Below are 24,873 nucleotides of genomic sequence, written 5' to 3'. Positions count from 1 at the left end.
CTTTTTGTCATGGGGGCGTAAACCCCGGACCCAGAATTAACACCGGATGGCAATGCGCCTAACAACGTCTTTGTTGCCGTTAGCTTGACGCGGTGATGTTACCTAAACTAGAGTCTGATCAAAACAAAGCTAGCGTTACATAAAACAAAACGTTTATGCAATATGGCATCTCCGCCACCACCGCCTGACACACCGGTCAAAACGGTGAAAGAGGATTCTGATACTTGGGTCAAATTGTCAAGTTAACGTGAAAGTTGACGAGCTAGAAACGCTGCCATCCGGTCTAGGGCGGGCTCTAGGCGGGAACCAGTAGGGTGACAAAATCAATTGTGGGCGGGAGCCAGGCTCTTTCTCGCCGAGAAGAGCCTGGTGACGCGAGGTTACTCCCCTCCACTTCTCCCCTCCCCCTCCTCTCCTCTCCTCTCTCCCCTCCCCCTCTCCTCCTCTCCCCCTCTCTCCCCTCCTCCTCTCTCCTCTCCTTCTCCCCCTCTCTCCTCTCCCCCTCTCTTCTCTCCTCCTCCACTCTCCCCCTCCTCTCCTCTCATCTCTCCCCTCCTCTTCTCCCCCCCTCTCCTCTGGTTCCCCCACCCACCCCGGTCAGCGGTCGCCTTTTATACACGTCCCAAACAGTGCAGGACAACGCGATTGGCTGGCTCAGATTTGAACCTCAGCCAGCCAATCGCATTTATCCTGTGATGACGTAATGTCCTGTGCCGACTGTTACTGCACTCTCTTGCAATCTCACGCTTTTCACACCGACACACGGAGCTCTGTCGCCCTCTGGTGAATGACCTGGCTCATTGCACCATTCACACTTTTTAACTTCACACATGATGCAAGCGAACTAACGCTACTACTTTGCAGTGTACAGTAGGGATAGCGATAATTGACACGAGGTCAAAGCACGTTGGTGCTTTCTAGAAGATGATCATAAATAAATGTGCTTTTGTAATAAATGCTCAGAGTAGCGATGCCAGTCTGTCTGTGGAACGCACCCATCCGAGAGGCACTTCCGGAAACAAGAACGAGCGAGCGTGTCATCCAATCAGAGGATAGTTCAATTTTAAATGAGAGCCGACAGTTCCCTGTTCTGTTCCTGAAAACCAAACCACTACACAACACAGCAAACACACCAACAACACTCGGGTCAGAGCGGCTGCGCGCTGTCTGTGTCTGTCTGTGGATTTGGAGCTCCAGCTGTTTGATGGGAACCCCGGAGGGAGAAAGAGGTAACGTTATTAATGCGGTCGAAACTCCACTCCTCCAGTCTGGGAAAAGCGAGGAGGATACCGACACGTAAGATGTGCTAACGAGCTAACGCTAGCTGCTAGCTCACCCTATTGCCTTGATATCAGCGAAAGCCGACCAGCACCCCTACCCACATTTAAGAGATAACACGTCATTTAATATGTTGAACGTTTTCTGAATGTTCCAGTCAGCAAACACACCGAGTTAGTAACGCTATATAATGTTAGCTAGCCACTTCTGAGTACGTTCACTGAGTCGGTAAAGTTACAGTAAACAAAAGGTAGCTTTAGCCGAGGTAACAGTCGTTCAACGGCTGCTTGCTGGTTTTGTCATTCTGAATTGATCGCTATCTATCGCATTTCTTAATAATATAATGGGACCAGTCGTTAGCTAACAGAGAGAGATGTGTGTTGTGTTGTGTTGTGTTGTATGGCACTTCCCCGCTCAGTTTGCCGCGGATTGGCACTGTGGCAGTGATGGTTGCATTATTCCAGGTCAAATTGGTTAAAAGTCGCGTTTTCGTTCTTTATTTTAAGCCCCGTTTATGCATTGTTTGTCCACCTTGAACTGTCCCGTCATTGTTCTGTATTTTGTCTGATGATGTAAGCCTACTTCACATTGATTTCCCTGTTTCTGTTCAGCCTGTACACACACGGCATGAATTGTTTTCCTTCTCGACTTCAGGCCAGATTGAGACTATTTTTGGAGTCTTTTGGGCACAAACACGATGATTCTTTTCCTTTCTATTACAGATTGGGTAGATGTGGCGAATGACCTACTCAGCAAGTGTCTCATAAAGCTAAGACTGAGGAAGGTGACGGACTGTGATGCCCATGTTTTCATTGCCTTGTATGAGAACATCCTGGGGGAGAAGGTTCCAGGTAAGATCAAGCTGCTGGATGTCAGGGTTTGAGCTTGAACGAGGAAACAACAAGGGCATTCAATTCTGATCTTCATAACACAACTGATCCTGAAGGTTAGTGAGCTGCACATTCCCCTGTGCCTGCTTAGTATGTCAGGAATGCTTCCTGACACCAGCAAACCTGCTATCACAAGACTGTTTCTGTTGCTGAGCCCTTTCATGCGTTTAAGTCATCATTACTGTGGTATAAGTACTGTATACAAGGAGGTGTTTGTGTTGTTTGAACACGTGTGTGCTGCTGTGTATTTAAGTATGTTTGTGTGGTCAGATGTGTGGCTTTGTTTATTGACAAATTGTGTATGTGTGTATTCAGATTATATTGCGGCCCCCTGCAGTCAAGAGGATGACGTCCATAACATTCAGTCCGTGATCGACTCGCTGGCCCTGGATTACCTTCAGATCAGCCTCTCACACATCACAGGTGAGAAACACCTGGATTACCTTCAGATCAGCCTCTCACACATCACAGGTGAGAAACACCTGGATTACCTTCAGATCAGCCTCTCACACATCACAGGTGAGCTGGATTACCTTCAGATCAGCCTCTCACACATCACAGGTGAGCTGGATTACCTTCAGATCAGCCTCTCACACATCACAGGTGAGCCTGGATTACCTTCAGATCAGCCTCTCACACATCACAGGTGAGCTGGATTACCTTCAGATCAGCCTCTCACACATCACAGGTGAGCTGGATTACCTTCAGATCAGCCTCTCACACATCACAGGTGAGCTGGATTACCTTCAGATCAGCCTCTCACACATCACAGGTGAGAAACACCTGGATTACCTTCAGATCAGCCTCTCACACATCACAGGTGAGCTGGATTACCTTCAGATCAGCCTCTCACACATCACAGGTGAGCCTGGATTACCTTCAGATCAGCCTCTCACACATCACAGGTGAGAAACACTGGATTACCTTCAGATCAGCCTCTCACACATCACAGGTGAGAAACACTGGCCCTGGATTACCTTCAGATCAGCCTCTCACACATCACAGGTGAGAAACACTGGCCCTGGATTACCTTCAGATCAGCCTCTCACACATCACAGGTGAGAAGCCCTGGATTACCTTCAGATCAGCCTCTCACACATCACAGGTGAGAAACACTGTTGTCGCTATTATATTCTCACTCTTAACAGCTAATTAATGAAGAGAAAGTATGCGGAGAAGAGTGAGGGAGGATGGTTAACTACTACCTACCTTCACCTAGGCATACATAGACATAGACGCTTTTACAGAGAGCTATTCACTAGGGCTGTGAATCTTCACTGGCCTCACGATTCGATTCGATTACGATTCAGAGGGCTACGATTGATTTGAGTACGATTATCGATGCATCTCGATGCATCTTAAATCGATGCATCACTTTTTTCCGCAACACATGATTTATTTTTTCTCACTGTGTGGCTACTTTTAAAATAAAAGTGCATTTGGAATTGCATTGTATTATGATCCATAATTAAAATAAACAACTGCATGTACTTCCATTATATTTTATTTGATTATTAAATTTTTATTTATTTTTTAATAATCGATTTTTGACATTTGTGAATCGATGCAGAATCGTGCACGTCCGCATCGCGATGCATCTTATAATCGATTATTTTTGACACCCCTACTATTCACAGAGGATGAAAGAAAATAATATTCAGGAAAACATGTGGAAAATGGGGGGGATATTGTAAAATGTCCTGGGTCCTGGGTCTTGTGTTCTCCTAGAAAATGATGTCAACATTCTCCTATTTTCCTTTAGCTCAGAACTACGAGGCTATCTATCAGAGCTCCCCAAAACAGATAACATTGCCATCTGAAAGGGCTAAAGTATGTTCAGGATCATATTAACAGTATATGGATGGGAGTATTTTGAATAGGCTCCTCTCAGTTATGTTGCAGAAACGCACCCTGAAGTCATGTCACATGGTAGCGCATGCCGGTTGGATGACAATACAACTGAAGTCAATGTTAAATAAAAACTACCACAGTTACCAGCCAGCAGGTCCTAAGCCCTCGTTCACACCATACGCCGAAGCCACGCTGAAGCTACGCAGCGCTGAAGCTACGCAGTGCTGAAGCTACGCAGCGCTATGGCAGTTTCATTTAGCTGAAGCTACGCAGCGCTATGGCAGTTTAATTTCGGCTTCCTTGTTAACAGGCGAGACCGTTCACACCAGCCGCCTGCTGAAGCTACGCTGCAGCGATAGTTTCAGCTTCTGTTCTATTTTTCAAGCGTGCAGCGCGCTGCACCCAAGCTGCCGGGCATGACGTCAATGCAAGTTGTGAGCAGGGGGAGGGCAGAGTGCTTCTGGTGTGACCGGTTTAGCGTGGCACTCAGCTTCTGTTAAGCGCTGCTTCAGCTCTGCTTCTTATTAATAGCACCTGGTGTGAATCTGCGGTAATACTTACCAGCCAGCAGTCCCTAATACTTAACATTCAGGGTTCGTACAAAGTCTTGAAAGTTTGGAAAATGCTTGATTTTAACAGTCATGTTTTCAAGGTTCGGAATATGCTTGAATTTGAATATCCTCCTTGAAAAGATTTTCAACATAATCTGGTGTTTCATCTACACATTACAATCACTTATGTAATAAGACAAAAATCGTTTAATACCGGAAATGAGATGATCCTGTCGTAATATTCATTGTATTGAACAGCTGAGTTTTGAATATTCATTGTAATGCTGGTGATGCCTGTGTGTTCGCAGGGGAAAATATTGTCAGAGGAGACCAAGAGGCTATCAAGAACCTGCTGGACATCTTTGATGGCCTGCTGGAGTATCTCAACGAGGAGATAAGTGATGAGTCACAGAATGGAGGTAGTTATTTCATTTGTCATTTTCACCGCCCTCAGCAACTTTACAAATCATGCAAGTTTCCATTTTTACAAAGGAGTTAAGGGAAATGGTACAGTATTTATGTTTTTGTACAACCAAAATGACTATTTTCTCTGTCAACTACCATACACAATTTTCGTATTTATTATTATAATAAAATGTATCAAAAAGTTTAAAAAATAATAGATTTTTAATGTGAGCTCTGCTTTTCTATTGTGGAACACAGCTTTATTAGGTTTTAATTATGTTTAGAAAAGCTGATGCTATGTTAATGTAACACAAATATGTACTTGATTGGATTGCACCATGAAACATGCTTTCAATCAACATAAACTCATATTGAGAAAGTATCAGAATGTGTATCAAATGTAAAGCATAAAAACTGGAATCGGAATTGAAACCTTTCCATTGATTTCAGATTTCAGAATTTCAGAAATACTTTATTGTCATTGTACATAACAACGACATCTAGAGTGTCTAGTGCTACTCCTCATCAGTGCAGTTAGGAGACCGTGAGACGAAACGGCAAGATCAAACATGGCAGCAATCTCAGGGGCAAAAGGTAAAAAATAGAAAATAAGTAAATAGTGAATAAGAAGAATATAATAAAATATATCCAAAATCTACAGTGGATGTTTGTGCCAGGGTAAGTGTGCTATGTTTACACTGGAATAGATATATTATTGCACTGGAGTATACATAAATGATTGCACTAGTATGAGTTTTATTGCACTGGGATAAACATGGAATTGCATTGGAATAAATATAAATTCCTGAAAGTTCTACTCAACATTTAATTTGGGTTTGCCTTACAGGCCTTTGTGCCATTTTGCAGCCTGTTTCTCCTTTTCACCAACTGAGACACAATCAGTCCGTCCTTCAACATGAACTGGACATGTCTTCTAAACCCAGTTTAAGACCAACATGAACTGGACATTATGTCCATAAGCAGCTGAATGACCTGCTCATTGAGTCTGTCCATGTCTTTGTCCATAAGAGCTGAATGACCTGCTCATTGAGTCTGTCCATGTCTTTGTCCATAAGAGCTGAATGACCTGCTCATTGAGACTGTCCATGTCTTTGTCCATTAGAGCTGAATGACCTGCTCATTGAGGATGGCCCTTGTGGAAGCACAGAGCCAGTGGGCTCCGAGGCCAGGCAGCAGAAGGAGGCCCTGCTGGAGGGAGCGTCCCAGTCTTCCAGTGGAGAGTGAGTGTTCGTCTTACACATACTACCTATTTGCTAAGAGACAGGGGATGACTTGACACAATTTATTTATGATGTGTCCATTTGTGAACTATTGATTTTAAAGCAGTAATCTACTTTTTTTTTTCTTTGATCTTGGGTGCTGCTCAGCGCTCATTATTACTGTGCTGTTTTTGCACTGCACTTAGAGATCACCTGTCAATCAAACTGTGTCGAGCTGCATCAACTCCATTATTATATTTGACCCAAATATCTCCCACTGGTCCTGCTAGAGATCCACTGGTCCTGCTAGAGATCCACTGGTCCTGCTAGAGATCCACTGGTCCTGCTAGACAGAGATCCACTGGTCCTGCTAGGCAGAGATCCACTCACTCGCTCCCGTACAAATCAAAAGATCAATAAAAAACAAAGCTAACTTCTATACTTCTTGGAATAAAATAAAAGTCACATCAACAAAAAGGACACGAGTGACAGGCAACAGATCACTTGTGTTTGTGTCTGACTGTCCTTTAAAGCAGAAGTTGCTGACAGTGTCAGTTGTGTTCCACATGACTGTCTGTCACCACATCCTCCTCAGTGCTGATCCTGACTGTACATCCTATTGACACAACAGCCAGCTAGGTAGCATTCCTCACAATGCTGTCAACATGAGGTCAGTGAGTAGAGCTCAAACTTAAAGAATCATATGAGCAAGTTTCCCCTCATCAATTAATTGTTTGTAGCTCTTGATTTCTGTCCCTGTTTTGCTTTGAATGCAGCTGATGGAACATATTTGCATACTTTATGAAGACTAATAATAATTCCCAACGCTTCCCAGAAATCTCTTGACAATAAAACTGTGGGCGGATGTGAAACTGTGTTTCAGGAAAGACCCACCTAGCCTAGAACAGCCAATGGAAAAGCTTCTTTCAGGAACAGGGTGTAGGTTTCATATTTTTGTTTTATATTGTTTGGTGATTAAAAGAGTAGCAAAACAGACACTTATTTATATGAAATTGTCTCTGATTATATGAATACTTTAAAGACAGTGAAGTGAAGCATGAAGTCCCGGGACAAATCCAGAGCAGGACATTGTTCGTATGTCAGCCCCCTCTCTGTTTGTATTAGAGGCAGCTTTTTGTAACCCATTGATACCTGATGCAGCATTTGTGTGTGTATCCCTTTAAGACCGCGAACTGCGTTAATGCGGTTCGCGGTCTTAAAGGGATATGCGGTTCGCGGTCTTAAAGGGATACGCACACAAATGAGGGATATGCACTAGGGCTGTGGCGATTCACTTATCTCCCGATTCGATACTATCACGATTCTTGGGTGCCGATTCGATTTATATTGCGATTCTTAAGTATTGCGATTCTACGATTATTGCGATTGGATATTACGATTTATTGCGATTTTTGTTTATTTTTTTCTTTTCTTTTTTCAGTTTGTTTGCTTTTTTACACTAGATTAGAACATGGGAAAAGTTGAATCATACACTAGAGACTGTATATTATATATCATGAGTAGGGCTGGGCGATATAGTTAAAAACAGGGGCGGACTGGGATCATAATTCAGGCCGGGCATTAGATACCAAGCAGGCCAGGCCGATATGGGCCAACGCGCGTGAAATTTGGGCCGTTTGAAGCCAGATTTGGGCCGTTTGAAGTCCAATTTTACAATGAGATGCACCCACTTTAACCCTGAAGTGTAATTATTACTTCAGACTAACTAATAAAGTAATAAAACCACTAGTAAACCAGTAGGCGGCGCCTGGCCTGCTGTTCAGTGAGTGGCCTGACTGCAAGCACCCAAAAAAAAATTTTTTTTTTTTTTTTTTTTTTTTAATTTGCGATTATCGATTCTGGAATAAAAGATCGATCCAAAAAATCGTGACATTAAAAATCGCGATACTTAGGTGAATCGATTTTTTCCCCCACCCCTAATATGCACGCAAATGCTGCATCAGGTATCAATGGGTTAAGTACATGTACAATAACTAGATGTTTGCATATAGTGTGAAATGTGACTTGCAGTTGGATCAGATTGTGTCTTCTTCTGTAGGTCTGGTGTCCAATCAGATTGTGTCTTCTTCTGTAGGTCTGGTGTCCAATCCAGTAAACATTCCCTCCATTCGTGGAACGCAGAGGAGATGGGATCAACGAATGAGCTGATTGGGCTGGGAGACACGGCACGCACATTCACAGCCAAACAAGAAGGTTAGACACAAACACAAAGCAATGACAGCAGGACATGTTGGGCAAAATGTCCTGCTGTCTTTATGTACAGGACATCCACTATTTCTTCTTTGACGATGCAGCTTCAAATAAAGGGGTTATACTTATTGATGTTACACATCAACAACCCTATCAAACACCTGCTGATAAATGGTCATTTTGAGCTGCGGGACTATTATTTCTTGCCTCTAATAACGCCTAATTTAAAGATTGATTAATTGTTTCTGTTTTACGTTTTGAAAATTGCAAATTAAAATATATATACCGTAAATTCCGGACTATAAGCCGCGGCTTTTTTCCCGTTTTTTGGCCTTTTTTGCCCCCTGCGGCTTATATAACGGTGCGTCTTATCTATGGATTTTTCCAGCAAACGGCCACTCGGGAACCTCCAAAATCTATGGATGTTGGTATGAGGCAGAACGAGAGCAAGACAGACATTATGAGAGCGAGACCCTGATTGGATGATGTTGCAAAAAATGTGCCTCGCGACCTGATTGGAGCACTGTGCCACTACTCTCTCTCAGCCACTACGGTAAAACACCCTCCCTCCCTCCTCCCTCGCTCCGGGGGGAAAAAGGCAGCGATTGAGCCTGTCAGACAGTCTGAATGAAATTGAATGTAACATTCCCAATTCTATGTATTACATTCTAAAAAACTAACAGCAACATTTTGGAAGGCTAAGCCACACAACTAGCTCGTTGTAATCTAACATCATGCTTCAAAAGATGGAGAACTGGCTGTGTTACGACGATGGCGGCGATTGAGCCTGAAAGCCATGTCTGAGACAGTAGCGAGACAGGAACAACAACAGCAGCAGCAGCAAAGGATCATGCACAAACCCGAGACGAAAGGGACTGTCCGTCAGGGCGCGGACGACTGTGTGTCAGCAACTCCCTCCCGACTACCAGGAGAAAATTACAAACTTCGGCGAATTCACACAAAGAAAGATCAAGGAATATTCCATCGGACCGGAGCAGATCATAAATATGGATGAAGTGCCTTTGACGTTCGACCTGCCTCTCACTAGGACTGTTAACAAGAAAGGTGAATCGTCCATCACGTTGAGAACCACAGGTCACGAGAGAACGAATTTCACTTGTGTTCTTGGCTGCACAGCAGCTCCCGCCGATGGTGATTTTTAAGCATCTCACAATGTGTGATTTTGTCTGGGGATTAGTGACCTGACTTTTGTTTTGTTGAAATGTTAATAAATGGGAGCTTCCCCAAACAGCCATCTCTTTCCCGACAATCCCCTCTGTGCACGAAGCCTTACATATGGTAATTAAACATCAAAACACCCGCGGCTTATAGACCGGTGCGGCTTATAGAAGAAAAAAATAGTCACCTTTGAAGGTGCGGCTTATAGACCGGTGCGCCTTATAGTCCGGAATTTACGGTATATAAAAAAAAAAAGATTGATTAATTGATTAAAGACTAACCTTTAATTTAAAAAAAAATTTTTTTTTAAGGAGCATCTGTCCCCGCTCCAGCTGCCATCATGTCGGAACCTCTGGAGCCCCAGGCCGCTCCAGCGACCGAGCCGCTGGACCCGGCCATCCCTCTGCAGCCCCCCTACCAGAGCAGCAGCCAGCACAGGCCGGACGTAGCTCCCCACCCAGCTGAGGGCCTCGGCCACGGGCGTTCAGAGGAGGAGGGCGCCCCTGTGACTGCAGAGGTGAGCTGGTAATCTGGGGTTCCCTCGCCAATGACATTGTTTTACGGTCATTACAATACATACTGTATTATCTGCATTCAATTTGGAACGGCACGGAAATTATTAGCCTTCAGAGGCAATGAATTATATTACAGTATTGCCAATAAATGCAGCTTTTTGGCACATAATCAAATGTGTTGCTGGTTCCTGCTCGTTGGCAGCACCCGTCCCAAGGAGGTCTACTGTGAAAATAACATGTTAAAACAGCAAGACAAAAAGAGCAGTTAACTAAGCAAACTAAATAGAGCCCGACCCATATATCGGTCCACCGATATTATCGGCCGATATTGGCCCATAACCGATATATCGGTATCGGCCGATATGCCGATATTTTTTTATTTTGTGTTTTTTAAGTTATAGACAGCATGTTGTGTAGATTTGATCTTTTTTCTTACCTCAAGTTATATTTTATATTTGTTCTATTTGTGTTTTTGTATTTCTAGATTTTTATAATTATTAAATTCCCAGTTCAGTTGACCGTTTCATTGCATTGATGTCATTTTGGACAATAAAGTTTATTGATCAGCTGTAAAATATCCTCCCTACATTACATATCTCAAGTCATGTCAAGTCATATGTTTGTCAAGTGTTTGATATTTGAGGGATCATTGCAAAAACATTGTGTAATATAATGTGTATTATATAATATAAGAATATCGACCGATCGATATCGGAATCTTTTTACTCCCTAATATCGGTATCGGCATCGGCCTCCAAAATCCAGTATCGGTCGGGCTCTAAAACTAAACTGGGTATCAGAAAATACCACAAGAAAATCATATTATGCAACTGTTACGTACCGGCCTAGGTGGATATATGTCTAGCTGTCGGTATATATGGTGCAATTAATCTTTGTGTTTTTGTTGTTGTTTTTGCACTTTTTCTCGCTCTCACTGTTGACATCAGCAAGTTGCTGATAAGTATATTTCCCTTAATAAGTGATTGAGTTTTAAATGGTTTAGTGATTGGCTCCTTTGCTCAGACTCTCTGTTTCTCTGTTTCAGAGCTCTAGACGGGTGGCTGAGACAGTCCTTACCAACGGCCTGCAGTCTCCCGCTCTGTGCCACTCTCCCAGTGAGTCAAAACACACATACCTGCACTCTGACTCAGCTGCTGGAGCCTCAAACCCCATGAGCGTGTTTTTTGTTTGTTTGTTTGTTTTTTAGATACAAAAATGATAATAATAAGAATCCATACCAAAGCATACGACTGCTCGATCACCTGTCTGGATGTGTGCATGCTTAAAAAGTGAAGATCCACCAGTGTTTCACCTACAGTTTTAATGTCATGTCCTGCTTGATTTCCAGTTCAGAGTGAGAAGTCTGTGTCCAGTCAACAGAGAGCCCGGACAGAGGTGGAGGCGGAGTCTGTGTCCAGTCAACAGAGAGCCCGGACAGAGGTGGAGGCGGAGTCTGTGTCCAGTCAACAGAGAGACAGGACAGAGGCGGAGACGCTAGAGGTAGGGGAGCAACAAGCCATCATTCATGTTCTTATATGGGTGTGTTTGCTTTTCACAGTTCAACAGAGTCGTTTGTGCTCCCGCACACTGGAGCAGCTCCCGCACACTGGAGCAGCTCCCGCACACTGGAGCAGCTCCCGCACACTGGAGCAGCTCCCGCACACTGGAGCAGCTCCCGCACACTGGAGCAGCTCCCGCACACTGGAGCAGCTCCCACACACTGGAGCAGCTCCCGCGCACTGGAGCAGCTCCCGCACACTGGAGCAGCTCCCGCGCACTGGAGCAGCTCCCGCACACGGGAGCAGCTCCCACACACTGGCTCGTAATCAGGCAAATCATTTTGCTTTTCAGCCTGACTTTTACTCTCATCAATTTAAGGCTTTAAGTTGCACTTATTGATTCGTCTTCGTTTACAACCACACCCAAAGCCTAGCAATGTTGAGCGGATGAGAAACTATTTGAAACCTGCAGTTATTCAGTCTTTTGTTAAGAATAATTTTTTCTAAAGGTCCTTACACATCAGGAGCGTTTTTTTTCGTGCGATTAATTCACACGTCAATAATATTTTCCAGTCAATCAATCAAATCAACCGGGCATACCAATGGCGAAGTTTCGCTGAGCGTTATTGCGGCGTTCATTTTTTCGGACCAAGGTCGATTTTTCAGCAATTCGCTTCCGACGTGTACACATCTGTTGCTGTGATTGACAGGTGGGTCTAAATTCGCATCGCATCGCACTTGGTGTGTAACAGCCTTTAACCACAGCATTACCTTTTCTTCCTCCTTCTTATTCAGGGGACTGTTTGGTTCTTGCTGATTTCACTGCTGCATTTCTCACTAGATTGATACTGGACGGCCACTGTAGCCAATAGCCATATATGTCAAATGGAGATTATACTTAAATACCATATTTACTCTAATAGTAGTCAATTTAAAGCCGGGTCTCCGATAATGGCCTGGGCGTGGTCGGCACAAACATACACCTTTGCTTCCTTCAGCCCCTTCTCAAACTCATCCTTGTTTGTGTTTTTGATGACGACTGTTTGATTTAATTTTTCATGGTTATAAATGATTTTGTCTTTATTGTGATTTTATATGTTCGATTTGTTGAGAAAAATTAAGGTCAAATCAAATATAACCTAACATACAACTGCCACAAGATGGCAGTAGCTACATTTGAAGAATGGGACCTGTGTCTGTGACTGAATTATCCACTACACCCATGCTGCCACAACCACAGAGCAAAACATGGTCATACTTCACACAACTGAAATTGAAATGTCTATAATATCATAAATGACTGGTACCCTCTGCAGTTGAGGTAAATAAAGGCCCAGGCCAATATTAAATAAATACGGTATTTCAAGTGATGACTAGTACCAGGTGAATCTTGCTGTTTTACTTTGTCTTTTATGATTGCCTGCTCTTCTGTGGGGCCTTTTTCTGAGTGAAGTCACAGCTCTTTTCTCCACTCTCAGCCCACTAACGGGGGTCCCAGGAGGGTTTTGTTCCGCACCCAGCCAGACGTGCTCTTCCTCACCCTGCAAGATGAGCTGGAGCCCACCGTCCCCGGCCCCCCGGACAACGACCCCGGCCCCCCAGACAGCGAGAAGGAGGACCTGAGCTATGCCCGCAGGCAACGGGACAGACGGATGACTCACACAGAGGGGAGAGGCGTCAGGTGAGACTGCTGTGTAGAAAAGGTGCAGCACAGTAGTTTCCTTTGCAGCACTCGAGGAAGCCGTTATTATTCTCTCTTCTCAACTATCTTACCACCTCCTTACTCTCCATCACTGTTTAACAATGTCACCATGTTACGCTTATTTGTGTTCATTCCATAAACTGGAAGTGAGACGTTTTAAAGAGCACATGAAACATGTCTCAGAGAGACGACATGAAACATGTCTCAGAGAGACAACATGAAACATGTCTCAGAGAGGCTCAATGATGTATCGGACTGAAAACATTGCCTGAGGTGAAAGACTGTCTTCTCTGTGTTCCAGCAGCAGCAGGGTGGTGGTGGAGGAGGGCTTTGAGGAGCCTCTGTCTTATCGCAGGCAGAAGAACAGGCAGACGGAACAGGAGCTGCATGACATGTCAGACAAACTGTCCCAACGACTTGAAGAGCTCGACCAGGTGTGTGTGTGACCAGGTGTGTGTGTGTCTGCGTGTTCCTGTATCTGCTCTTAGCACATTGTCATTTGCATGTAGTAACCAAGCAAATGTAGATATTAGGGGTGTCAAAAATAATCGATTATAAGATGCATCGCGATGCGGACGTGCACGATTCTGCATCGATTAACAAATATCAAAAATCGATTATAAATTTATTTTTTATTTTTTATAATCAAATAAAATAGAATGTAAGTACATGCAGTTGTTTATTTTAATTATGGATCATAATACAATGCAATTCCAAATGCACTTTTATTTTAAAAGTAGCCACACAGTGAGAAAAAAGAAAGTGAGAAAAAATAAATCATGTATTGCGGAAAAAGTGATGCATCGATTTAAGATGCATCGCGATGCATCGTTTAATCGAATCGAATCGAATAGTTGACAGATGAATCGTAATCGAATCGTGAGGCCAGTGAAGATTCACAGCCCTAGTAGATATAGATATAGATAAACAAGGGGTAGGACTTGACAAGTATTTACTTCTTACTCCTTTTCGAACATGATATACAAATGTGAATTTCTTGAGAATTTGCTGTATTTGCTGTGAATTCAATTGACTATTCCTGTTTGGCATTTTCTTGCCTATATTTCTTTTATTATTTTTGTTTTGTTTTGTTTTTCACCATGTTCGAAATACATCTCAATCTAATCTAAATGTCATTTAGATTATTTGCGGTGTGTATATAGGGCCATATGATTTCCACAATGCAGAAAAAACTGACTGAATTATGGAATTTGGTAATAAAAATGTAATCAACTGTATAAGATGGAATATTAACACGTTCACTGCCAATGACGTATTAATACGTCAAAAATAATCCAACGGTTGACTGCCAATGACGTATTAATACGTCAAAAAAATGAATTTTTTTTTTTTGACCGTGGGATGTGCATCTAACCCTTTTACATCTCTTATATAATTATTGGAGCCACCGAACGTTTACAACCCATTCCACCGACCCACTAAGTGGCGACAGTGCTCTCCTGACTAGAGGAAGGCAAGCAAAAAGCAGCCATTCTCATGAAAATGGATGGGGGAAAACGCTTTCGTTTTCGCGCTGATTGCTGGCGATGCGGGATTGCAAATTTGCATAATAGATTACAGGTGGAACACACTTTGAAACATGCAGCATAAATATGACCAGAATCGCAAAAGCTTCTCTCAACCAAAACTCCAAGAAGCGAGCGAGTCCATCCAGACTTCCTCAAACAGCGGCCGCGCAGACAGGCAGCAGCAGCAGCAAAGCAGTGAGACTGGTGACAAGCTTGTGACGGCCGCTGCAGCCAAGAAGAACGCCCACGGAGGGAGGAGTTGGAAGCAGAGGGGGGTTTCCTGCTGTTATGGAGGAAATTACTGTTCAAAACTATTGTTTAGATGTCTGACGTCTTACTGATGCCAAAAATGAATGGTTAAAGTGACTGTTCTATCGAATTTCACAAAAAGCCGTTTATCTCTGAATAATTTTTCTGACGCTGAAACCATGCTGTATTCAACTGCTAATGCTTACATAACTACTAACTCTACAAACTAACTCTTTTAGACAGAGAAAGCACACATTCTATTAGTTCTTTTGAGATATTGTGTGTTCACAAAATCTTAGCAGAAAAGAATCCTCGGGTCTTGAAAGATGAGCCAGAATCCTCAAAAAAACCCTCTGGCAGAAGCTAACTACAGTAAAAAAAAAACGTCTGGCAGTGAATGTGTTAAATGATTTCATAATTTAAAAATGGGTCTAGAGAAATCATTCCGATTTCAATTGGGGTGTTTAGACAGGGGGGTCCGTCTTGCGTCACCTCACAACTTGGTTTTCACTTTGAGAAGCATGTTGAAGAGCTGTCTGAGAGAGACAAGTCATTAAAAAAAAAGATCTTAACCCCTAAATTAAAATGCAAAAATTGTAATTTCATAAAAGATCAAATGGAGTTTTGGAAGAAAAAAAAAAAAAAAAATTCTTATGACCCTATGTATAGTTGATTTTATGCTCATCACTCACCTGGTAGAGTGCCCGACCTGTGGTCCTTTACCACATCCCCTCTCTCTCTCCACCTTTCCTGTCTGCATACTGTTTCCTGTCTGCATACTGTTTCCTGTCTGCGTACTGTTTCCTGTCTGCATACTGTTTCCTGTCTGCATACTGTTTCCTGTCTGCATACTGTCCTATCAAATAAAGGCTAAATGCCCCCCACCCCCAACAAAAATAAATACAAAATATTTGTGTGTGTGTGTGTGATTTGTGTAGATGCTGAAGCGAGCCCTGGGTGAAAGCGGAGAGTCCAGTGAGGTCAGAGAAGAGGACAAACAGTCCCACCACAGTGACAGCATCATGGAGTGTCGCAGGACCCCCAGACCACACACAGGTACACACACATTGTCTCTCAAACACACACCCTGACCCTACACACAGGTACACACACATTGTCTCTCATACACACACTCTACACACGCATTGTCTCTCATACACACACCCTACACACAGGTACACACACATTGTCTCTCAAGAAGCTTTCTAAAGCCGCTCAGGCTCAAATTTGAGCCTCTCTGGCTCAAATTGATTAATTTCTACTCATTTTCTTCCATTTGCTCCTTGACCTCTCTGTCAGGAACACCCCACGCTGAAGCTGGGCACCGGACGCGCTCCCTGTCTCCCTCCCCTCCACGAGCCCAGCGCTCCCTGCAGAGACAGCTAGATGGCGCCACGACAGAGGTGCCGATTCAGGACGATGGGAGACAAAGCAACCTGGCAGCTGCCGGCCGTGCACGACGAGGAGAGCTACACCACAGACAGCCTCACAGAAAACACAGCCAGGTAGGAACAGTGAAAACACAACCAGGTAGGAACAGTGAAAACACAGCCAGGTAGGAACACAGTGAAAACACAGCCAGGTAGGAACAGTGAAAACACAGCCAGGTAGGAACAGTGAAAACACAGCCAGGTAGGAACAGTGAAAACACAGCCAGGTAGGAACAGTGAAAACACAGCCAGGTAGGAACAGTGAAAACACAGCCAGGTAGGAACAGTGAAAACACAGCCAGGTAGGAACAGTGTAAACACAGCTAGGTAGGAACAGTGTAAACACAGCCAGGTAGGAACAGTGAAAACACTCCTTGGTCACTTTTCAGCAATTCATTTTCCAGTGTATTTTTAATGCTTTTTACTTTTTCCCCCAGTTATATTGCATTCTTATTCAGGTCCGTTAAATAACTAAAAACTCATCAACAGGTCTTTCTTTCCCCCGTATGCGATAATTTCGTCTCAGTTACACAATTCATGAACTGTACATTGTTGTTTTATATATATATATAATATACTGTATATCAGGTTGTAAATTGGAGCATTCTTTCTTTCAGCATCTGGTAAACAAGGCCTACGCTGGAGAGCTGAGAAGATATGAAAATGGAGAACGGGCACACCTGGACGAGGAGCGCCTCAAAGCTCAGGAAGCTGTAAGTCTAGCAGCTCCCTGCCTGCAGAGCTCCTAACCCTCAACTGTCTGCTGCTGTCTTGTCTTTTCAGATCACTCTTGATAGAATGAAGAAGAAGCTGCTGTGTGTCGCTGTTTCTTGAGCCGTTCGTTAATTTGTTCAGAAAGAGCACGCTGTGCTTCTTTCTCCACTCGCACGCTCATTTTCGTGCAGAGCATCAGATTCGAGTCGGGAACGCACCGATAATTTAAATAAAAGTGCTGTTTCGAACCACCACATAACTAGGATTAAAAAAGGTATTAAAAAATAAGGAAAAATTTATGCAAAATCAAATGTTGATTTCTGCAGATTACATGATCAAGATTAAACCATCTGAGGGAATGAAAATGAACAAACTGCCTTCAGCTTGGATGAGATCAGGCAAAATGGATAATATCAATGGAGATAACTGTGTCTACAAAGGAACAAAATAAAGACAATCTGTTGGCTTGACTGCTGGCCAGTATCATGTGACTGCTGGCCAGTATCATGTGACTGCTGGCCAGTATCATGTGACTGCTGACCAGTATCATGTGACTGCTGACCAGTATCATGTGACTGCTGGCCAGTATCATGTGACTGCTGGCCAGTATCATGTGACTGCTGGCCAGTATCATGTGACTGCTGGTCAGTATCATGGCTTTTTGGTTTTGTTGGAATGTGACCTTTGACCGTCTGTGTGCCAAGGAGCGGGAATACAGAGAGGCCATATTGAGGGACGTCCCCCGGACCCCCACACAGGCCCCAGTGGAAGTGAGAGCCCAGCATCGGTCACCACGCACCAAACAAACCACGCTAGGACGCAGACGGCAAGAGCCCCCCAGGAAAGCCCCACCAAGTCAGTTAAGACTTTTGCATTTCCGATCTCTTGACATCTTTTAAGTCATTTTTCCTATATCCAAAATGTCTTGCGTTCATGCACACACGTATTGCATCAATTAAGACCTCAGTTCAATGACCAAAAGCATCAAAACATTCAACCTCCACTCATAGAAGCTTCTGTCTTGATGAAGCCACTAGAAACTAAAGCCATGGAGATATTGATGAGGAAGGGCAATAATTAGATTGAGTATTAGAGGATCATAATATTCTGTCTTGTTTCTCCCCCCTCCTCCTCCTCCTCCAGTGAAGGTGAAGGAGAACGACCTGCTCCCGGTGCTCCTGGAGGAGCTTCCCCACCTCCACGTCTCCCGGCACACGCTGGGCCGCATGTGGGAGCGCCAGATGCAGCAGGTGGACCGCCTCCACGCCGACTCCTCCTCTCACAGCCACCAGCGCCACAACCAACTCTCCAGCCAGGTAGGACTTCACTACGCTCAGGACACATTGTTCAGTGGCTGGATGGTTGGATGGATGGATGGATACCTGTAATAAATGCCTGTCTTTCAGGTGGAGGAAGCCCAGAGGAGACATGACCTGTTGGGGGACATCGTCCGCAAAGAACAGGAGCACAACAGGCGTCTGGTGAGCCTCAGCACACACACACACACACACACACACACACACACACACACACACACACACACACACACACACACACACACACACACACACACACACACACTCAAAAGATCCTTTCACGTCTATGTTTACAATGTGATCTCATCTTCACAAATAAACACTGCTTTCTGCTTTCTGCCACTTGTGTATTGTCTCATTCTTAGGGTGTGAGTCCATATAGCAGCTTTTCACTGAGCACCAGCAAAGTAACGGGAAGCGGCCGCAAGGCGTACGAATAGGAAACAAGGCGTACGAATAGGAAACAAGGCGTACGAATAGGAAACAAGGCGTACGAATAGGAAACAAGGCGTACGAATAGGAAACAAGGCCACAAAGCACTGAGCTCAGAGGAGCACTTTACAAAGTTTTTTAAAAAGTGACGGGTGACGTCACATGAACCGCTTTTCTCAGCCAACCAATCGCAATGACATAGCAACAACAAATCTGGAGAAAGCCAGAGTGTCCGATGGAGACGGAAGGCACGGTGGCTCAGTGGTTAGCGCTGTTGCCTCACAGCAAGAAAGTCCCCGGTCCGTCCCAGGTCCTTTCTGTGTGGAGTTTGCATGTTCTCCCCGTGTTTGTGTGGGTTTTCTCCAGGTGCTCCGGTTTCCTCCCACCATCAAAGACATGTATGTTAGGGTTAATACTCCTGTCAGTGCTCCTGACCAAGGCAATGGCAAAAGAACTGGAGTTGGTCCCCGGGCACTGCCCTGTGGCTGCCCACTGCTCCTATATAAAGGATAACTTAACTTAAATAGGGCGTGGTAATCAGTGAATTTACATGACTGTAACAGCGATCATAAAGGCAGTATGGATAACGGTCGTGTATTGGAAATATCTGTTAAGCCTCGCGTGTTCCACAACACTGTATTGTCTGCTAGAAGACGTGCTAACCAGATGGTTACTGAGCTAGGAGCTAAGCTAACGTCAGGTGACGTGTCCGCGTCATATTTCTCCTTAGACAAAGTGCTCCAGGCAGCACTTTGTCCACTTAAAAAAAGAAAAACGCTATATGGACACACACCCTTAAACTGTACTGGAGACAAAACATCTCACTCCAACACACACGTTTCTTATACATGTATTTTTGTAAACATTCCTCACACACACACACAGCATGGATAGTAGCAAGCTAAAATAATGTTCCTCCTCCAGAGGGACTTTAAGGAGCGCATCCGGCAGCAGAAGTCGTCCCAGAACAGACTGAAAGAGCAGCGGCAGCAGGTCGCCCGCGCCAAGAAGTACCACAACGAATACCATGTGCAGCTCCGGGCCCGCCTGATGAGAGCACGCACCAAGGAGGAGAGGGTGGGTACTGCAGGCCTCTGATGGAGTCAGTGATGCTATCCCTTTCCCTCTGTGTACTCCCTCAAACCGCCATGTGTTGTGTGTGAAATCTAAAGAGATCTATAAATCAGGGTTCCTATGCAGGTCTGGAAAAGTATAAAAAAATTAATTTGATCATTTTCAAGTCTTGAATAGTTTGGGAATTTTGAAGAAAAAAAAAGAGTCTGGAAATGTATAGAAAGAGGGATGCTCTTATTACCCAGCCGCTGTCGGAGATGATGATGATGATGAATGTTGTTTATTTCGAACATTAACATAAAAGACAATATAAAAAATTATAATAAGTATAATAATAATACACAATACATTAAAAACATTTTAAAACAAAAAAAGGAAAAAACAATGTACAATATTAATCATAATTGCAATAAAAATAACAGTATTTGTTCGAAAAGGAAAGCACGCATCACCATCATATAAAAGGGCGTACGTGGGTTCTGTCTCTGTTTGTTTGTGTCTCTGCCATTTTTGTCCCACTTTGTGAGATTTGTGATGTTTTTATTTCTCATGCGCTGAGTAATGTCACTCGAGCATTCCATGATTCAAGATTCAAGATTTTTATTGTCACTCCATGGTACAAGTATCACGTGTGAAATTCTTGTGCTGTGGACTCCGTTTACAACATAGTACAAATATAACAGGGCATATGAGTGCAAAAACAACAAGAGACACAACAAGCAATAAGGCAGTAGAGTGATGAGACAAGTCAGAGACAGTGGCATATTCACTGCACATAGGTGCACATGTCATGTGCATACTTTAGACGTGCTTAAACATTTTAAATTCGGCGTATTTGACATACAGGTGCAAATAGCATATTCCTTATTAAACATACAATTAAACATTAGACATACGTAATGGAAGCAGCTACAGTACGGTACAGTACGGCTACTACACTATTTGTGTATGTTTAGGAGTCTCGTGGCCTGCGGGAAGAAACTGTTCCTCAAGCGATTTGTGCGTGCTTTTGGGACCCTGTATCTTCTCCCTGAGGGTAACAGGGAGAACAGGATGTTGTGGGGATGTGATCAGTGATAGTCACTCGAGCAATTGTGATGTCATCAGTGAGTGAAGTTGAGCCATTGTGCCCTGCCCATGCCAATAGGGCAAGTGAGGCCACATAGCAGCCATATATATATATATATATATATATATATATATAGTACAGTGGTTTTCAAACTTGCCCAATTTTTTTATGCTCAATTTGTCACAAAATCCCAACGCACACCTGGACTTCTCTCACACGACACACCAGTTGTATAGTATATATATATATAGGGTCTGCCTGGGAAAATAATTCTAAAATGGAAGCCGTATTTGAACCCTGCCAAGCATCTCACATATTCTATCTGTTGCTGTGAAGAACAATCTTCATCTTCATCATATGACCTAGTTAGCAGGGGCAAGATGTCTATCTTCAACACCAGACAAAATCTTCAAAATTATTAAATATTAGCTATGCTAAGAAATATGAGCTATATTAACTCAATTCTACTAAGATTAAGGTTGCAGGACAGTTCATGTTAGTATCGGGTATTGATGGTGTGTGTGTGTGTGTGTGTCATGGTGTGTGTGTGTGTGTGTGTGTGTCATGGTGTGTGTGTGTGTACGGTAGATGTTTCGCCAGCTGTTTGAGGAGGGTCTGGACCTGCAGAAGGCACGGCTGAGAGAGCAGAGGGCGTACGCCACGGAGCAGCGGCTGCAGCACCAGAGACGACACCAGGACCACATCACCTCCATGGAGAACTACTACAAGGACCAGGTGGGACTACTGTGCAAACAGGACATTCTATTCAATGCAATGGAGTCCCTAACGCCAAATCTGATTTGAGCAAAGTAAAAGGCTTAAAATGAATGAATGGATGGATGCTCCAAGTATTTGTATGTATGCGTGGCCTCTATCAAATGTATTTTCTTACCCAAAAACATACTAAAACCTTGGAGACACATAACATAATATCTCACACAAAAAGTCCACTGCGCAGACTGAATTTATTATAATAAATACTGAAGAAGGTCTAACATGGTTGGAAACCAAATGTTGTATTTTTAAACAAAAGTATAATGTTCTGTCTTTCAGTTTTCACTGCTGGCTGAAACACTCGCACAAGAACGGCAGGAGATCCAGGTTCGGAAAAAAGCTCAAGAAAAGGTAAAGCTCATTTTGGAGAAGTTTTAATGTTGTGCCTAAATTTCACTGCCTGCCGCTCCCTACCACACACACAGGGTAGACCTCCCTCTGCTAGCCCGCTGAGCAGGGAGGATAGGTGCACTCGTTAATTGCTACCGGAGCATGCTGTAACTGGCCTGTGTGGGCGGTCTCAGCTTAATATCAAAACGGGCTACGCCGCGGAGTGCATCTGTCGACTTTCTGAGCAGCGAAGTGTTGCATGAATTGCATTCAAGGAAAGCCAAATTTATTTACACGACACATTTCATAGAAGAAGTAAATTCACTGACTAAGCGCAGATGGATATGGTGTCACCTTGTGTCATGTTTACAATGCAGATCATTGATCTATGAGTAATTTAATGCTGCTGCAGTCCACAGATGCTAAATGAAATAGTGTTGGGTCTAAGATCAAATCTGATCCAAATCGTACCATATCATTATCCTACTGATTTCGCAGATCAACAGTAGGCTAGTGCCCGCCCCTAAAAAAAAGGGGAACGAGGAGCCGCTATTTTGAACGGCTCTCGGAAAGGAACGGAGCCATAAGATCCGGCTCCCTTCAAAGAGCCGTTATTCCCATCACTAACAGACGTGTTGAATTAGACACAGTTGCTCATCTGCTCAGGGAGAGAAAAGCCTGCAAGGTGCGTGTGCAAGCGAGGCACGCTAATGAACGTGCAAAGCGCATACTATTTCTAGTCTACTCAATAAAGGGAATACAGGCACAATGGTTGTAAAAAGAAAAATATATAAATGTGATACTTCACACCGATAGTTTCAACTTTTCACACAACTCTCAATCCATTTTGGAATGCACAGAATCTTGACTTGTTTGCATTGAAAGTAAGTCATTCTGGCTCAGCACACATCAAGAGGAAGAGATGTTCTATTTGAAGACCACGTGTCCCTGCTTGGTTTTTTTTTAAGGCGTGTCCCTGCTTTGGTGTTTCAGGCTCTGCTGAAGATGAAGCGAGAGCTGCGGTGCAGGATGGAGCGGGAGATTGGCGAGCTGCAGAACATCATCATCCAGAACGACGACGACGACCACTTCAGGGACCTGGAGGTCCAGAGGCTGCGGCGCCGGGTCCAGATGGCTTCCTTCCAGTACAGCACCAGCTGTCTGCACTGACGTCACCACGGCTGTTTCCACACTGGACTTTATACCGAAGGAAAATGCCCCAAGAGACAGCTCAGTCTCCCCCCCCCCCGTCACAACTGAGGGTACGACATATTCTGACTGGCTGCAACGACACCGTCTCCACAGACACTTTCCTTCTAAGATTTGCACAAGAAGAGAAACTTTTTAATCATTTTAAAATCTTATGTGATCCCAGGTTACACATAGTGTACCATCACCCGTGACACAATGTTCTCCCTTCTACCAAGAGCAGACTGTGTTGTGGAGCGAGTATTTATCAGAAGGAACACGGACAGAATGTAGCTACTAGCTAACTTTCCTCTCACCTCGGCTGCTATACGAGAACTTACCGACACCTCGGGACCAAGTCCTCTTCTTCCATAGGTTTTCATACTTGATTAACTTGAAGAATGTGAAAGACTCCCTCACTGTGTGCAGTTATTGTAGCAGACATCATCTAGTACACAAAGTTCTTCCTCTCGCCAACCCGGGACCACAGATGTTTAAACTCATCTGTATGAATATCATCAGACACTAACAAGACTTTTAATGCTTTTGTTTTTTCCTCTTATACGAGATGTTCTCACTGTGTTCAATTATTTATTTGACTGTAGTGTGCTTTCTGAGCACCAGGGGGCGATGATAATCTCATTTATGTAGGCTAACTGACCCTTTCCCATAGCTCCATATTTGATTGTTTCCAAGCATTAGCCAGAACCGAGAACATGGTAATGTAGGACTGCTAGCTTGACCAATGATATCACACCAAGGTTGCATTGTTAAATGGTACTAACGTCTAATCAACACATAAATGCCCTTCACTCCATATGAAATGTGTGAACTCACTGACTTCTCTCACTAGAATCTTTTTGACAGTTAAAGACTGAAGCTAATAAGAGATTGAAGTTAACCCTTGCTTGACCTTCCGTTCGTTGTCTGGATTCCATGTCCATGGAGGAGAGCATCTCAACATCAGGTTGTGCTTGAGGGCTCATGGCTTAATAACACTTAGACAGTTTTAACTTCGTCACAACCCACCTGAATATCCAGTTTACTTCCTGTATACATAGCTGAGCGCAGGCTGATATAAATGTTAACGTTAGGCCGTGTCTCCGACAGACACATTAACAAGGTAGCCTATTTCAGTCTTTATGTCTTGTTGTTGATAGTTGCCATAACAACCACCCGTCGGAAAGATGTGCACATGCTGGGTAGGAAGCGTTGTTGTCCCGGAGGCGATATTTTTTTCCGGATGATGGCCAAGGCATAGCCCGCCCCTCTCTGCCTCTGATTGGCCTAGCGTCAAACTTCCATCCAAACACATTTGCTTGGCTATCCTGCATTACATCTCTTTCTACAGTCTGTGGTCAGTACTTCATTTGAATTTGATTATAGTACTGTGTTCATTTGGCACCCCTAAATTAGTGGGTGCAGTAATTCCAACAAAATTACCATGGCATTCGGCTACATTGAACA

General features: G+C 43.8%; 1 protein-coding gene across 2 annotated transcripts; it reads left to right on the top strand.

The window, feature by feature from the left end:
• The first annotated feature begins 1,110 nt into the window (after positions 1 to 1,110).
• Positions 1,111 to 24,223, top strand: LOC310794215 (centrosomal protein of 95 kDa-like). Of its 2 annotated transcripts, none has more exons than XM_083656164.1 (21): positions 1,111 to 1,229; positions 2,001 to 2,129; positions 2,484 to 2,591; positions 4,879 to 4,989; positions 6,099 to 6,216; positions 8,291 to 8,409; positions 9,897 to 10,102; positions 11,146 to 11,215; positions 11,449 to 11,600; positions 13,078 to 13,280; positions 13,606 to 13,735; positions 16,018 to 16,135; positions 16,379 to 16,584; positions 17,127 to 17,222; positions 17,928 to 18,078; positions 18,367 to 18,539; positions 18,630 to 18,704; positions 19,896 to 20,048; positions 21,703 to 21,849; positions 22,168 to 22,239; positions 23,212 to 24,223. In XM_083656164.1, the coding sequence occupies exons 1-21, from the start codon at positions 1,205 to 1,207 to the stop codon at positions 23,386 to 23,388; spliced, it is 2,739 nt and encodes a 912-aa protein (XP_083512290.1). In that variant the 5' UTR covers positions 1,111 to 1,204; the 3' UTR covers positions 23,389 to 24,223. The 2 variants fall into 2 exon arrangements, with proteins under 2 accessions (XP_083512290.1, XP_083512289.1); XM_083656163.1 differs by having other exon boundaries at positions 13,603 to 13,735.
• The last annotated feature ends 650 nt before the right edge of the window (positions 24,224 to 24,873 follow it).

This window comes from Poromitra crassiceps (assembly GCF_964638095.1).
Source record: "Poromitra crassiceps genome assembly, chromosome: 19".
NCBI classification, from domain to species: Eukaryota; Metazoa; Chordata; class Actinopteri; order Beryciformes; family Melamphaidae; genus Poromitra; species Poromitra crassiceps.
The sequence above is the reverse complement of the archived record's forward strand: the minus strand, read 5'-3'. Positions and strand labels throughout refer to the sequence as shown.

Excerpts from the sequence above, each read along its gene's own strand:
- LOC310794215 (XM_083656163.1), top strand. The coding sequence starts at position 1,205 with ATGGGAACCCCGGAGGGAGAAAGAG. Across the intron at positions 18,079-18,366 it reads CCCCAGGAAAGCCCCACCAA|TGAAGGTGAAGGAGAACGAC; the intron begins GTCAGTTAAGAC and ends CTCCTCCTCCAG. Across the intron at positions 18,540-18,629 it reads ACAACCAACTCTCCAGCCAG|GTGGAGGAAGCCCAGAGGAG; the intron begins GTAGGACTTCAC and ends CCTGTCTTTCAG.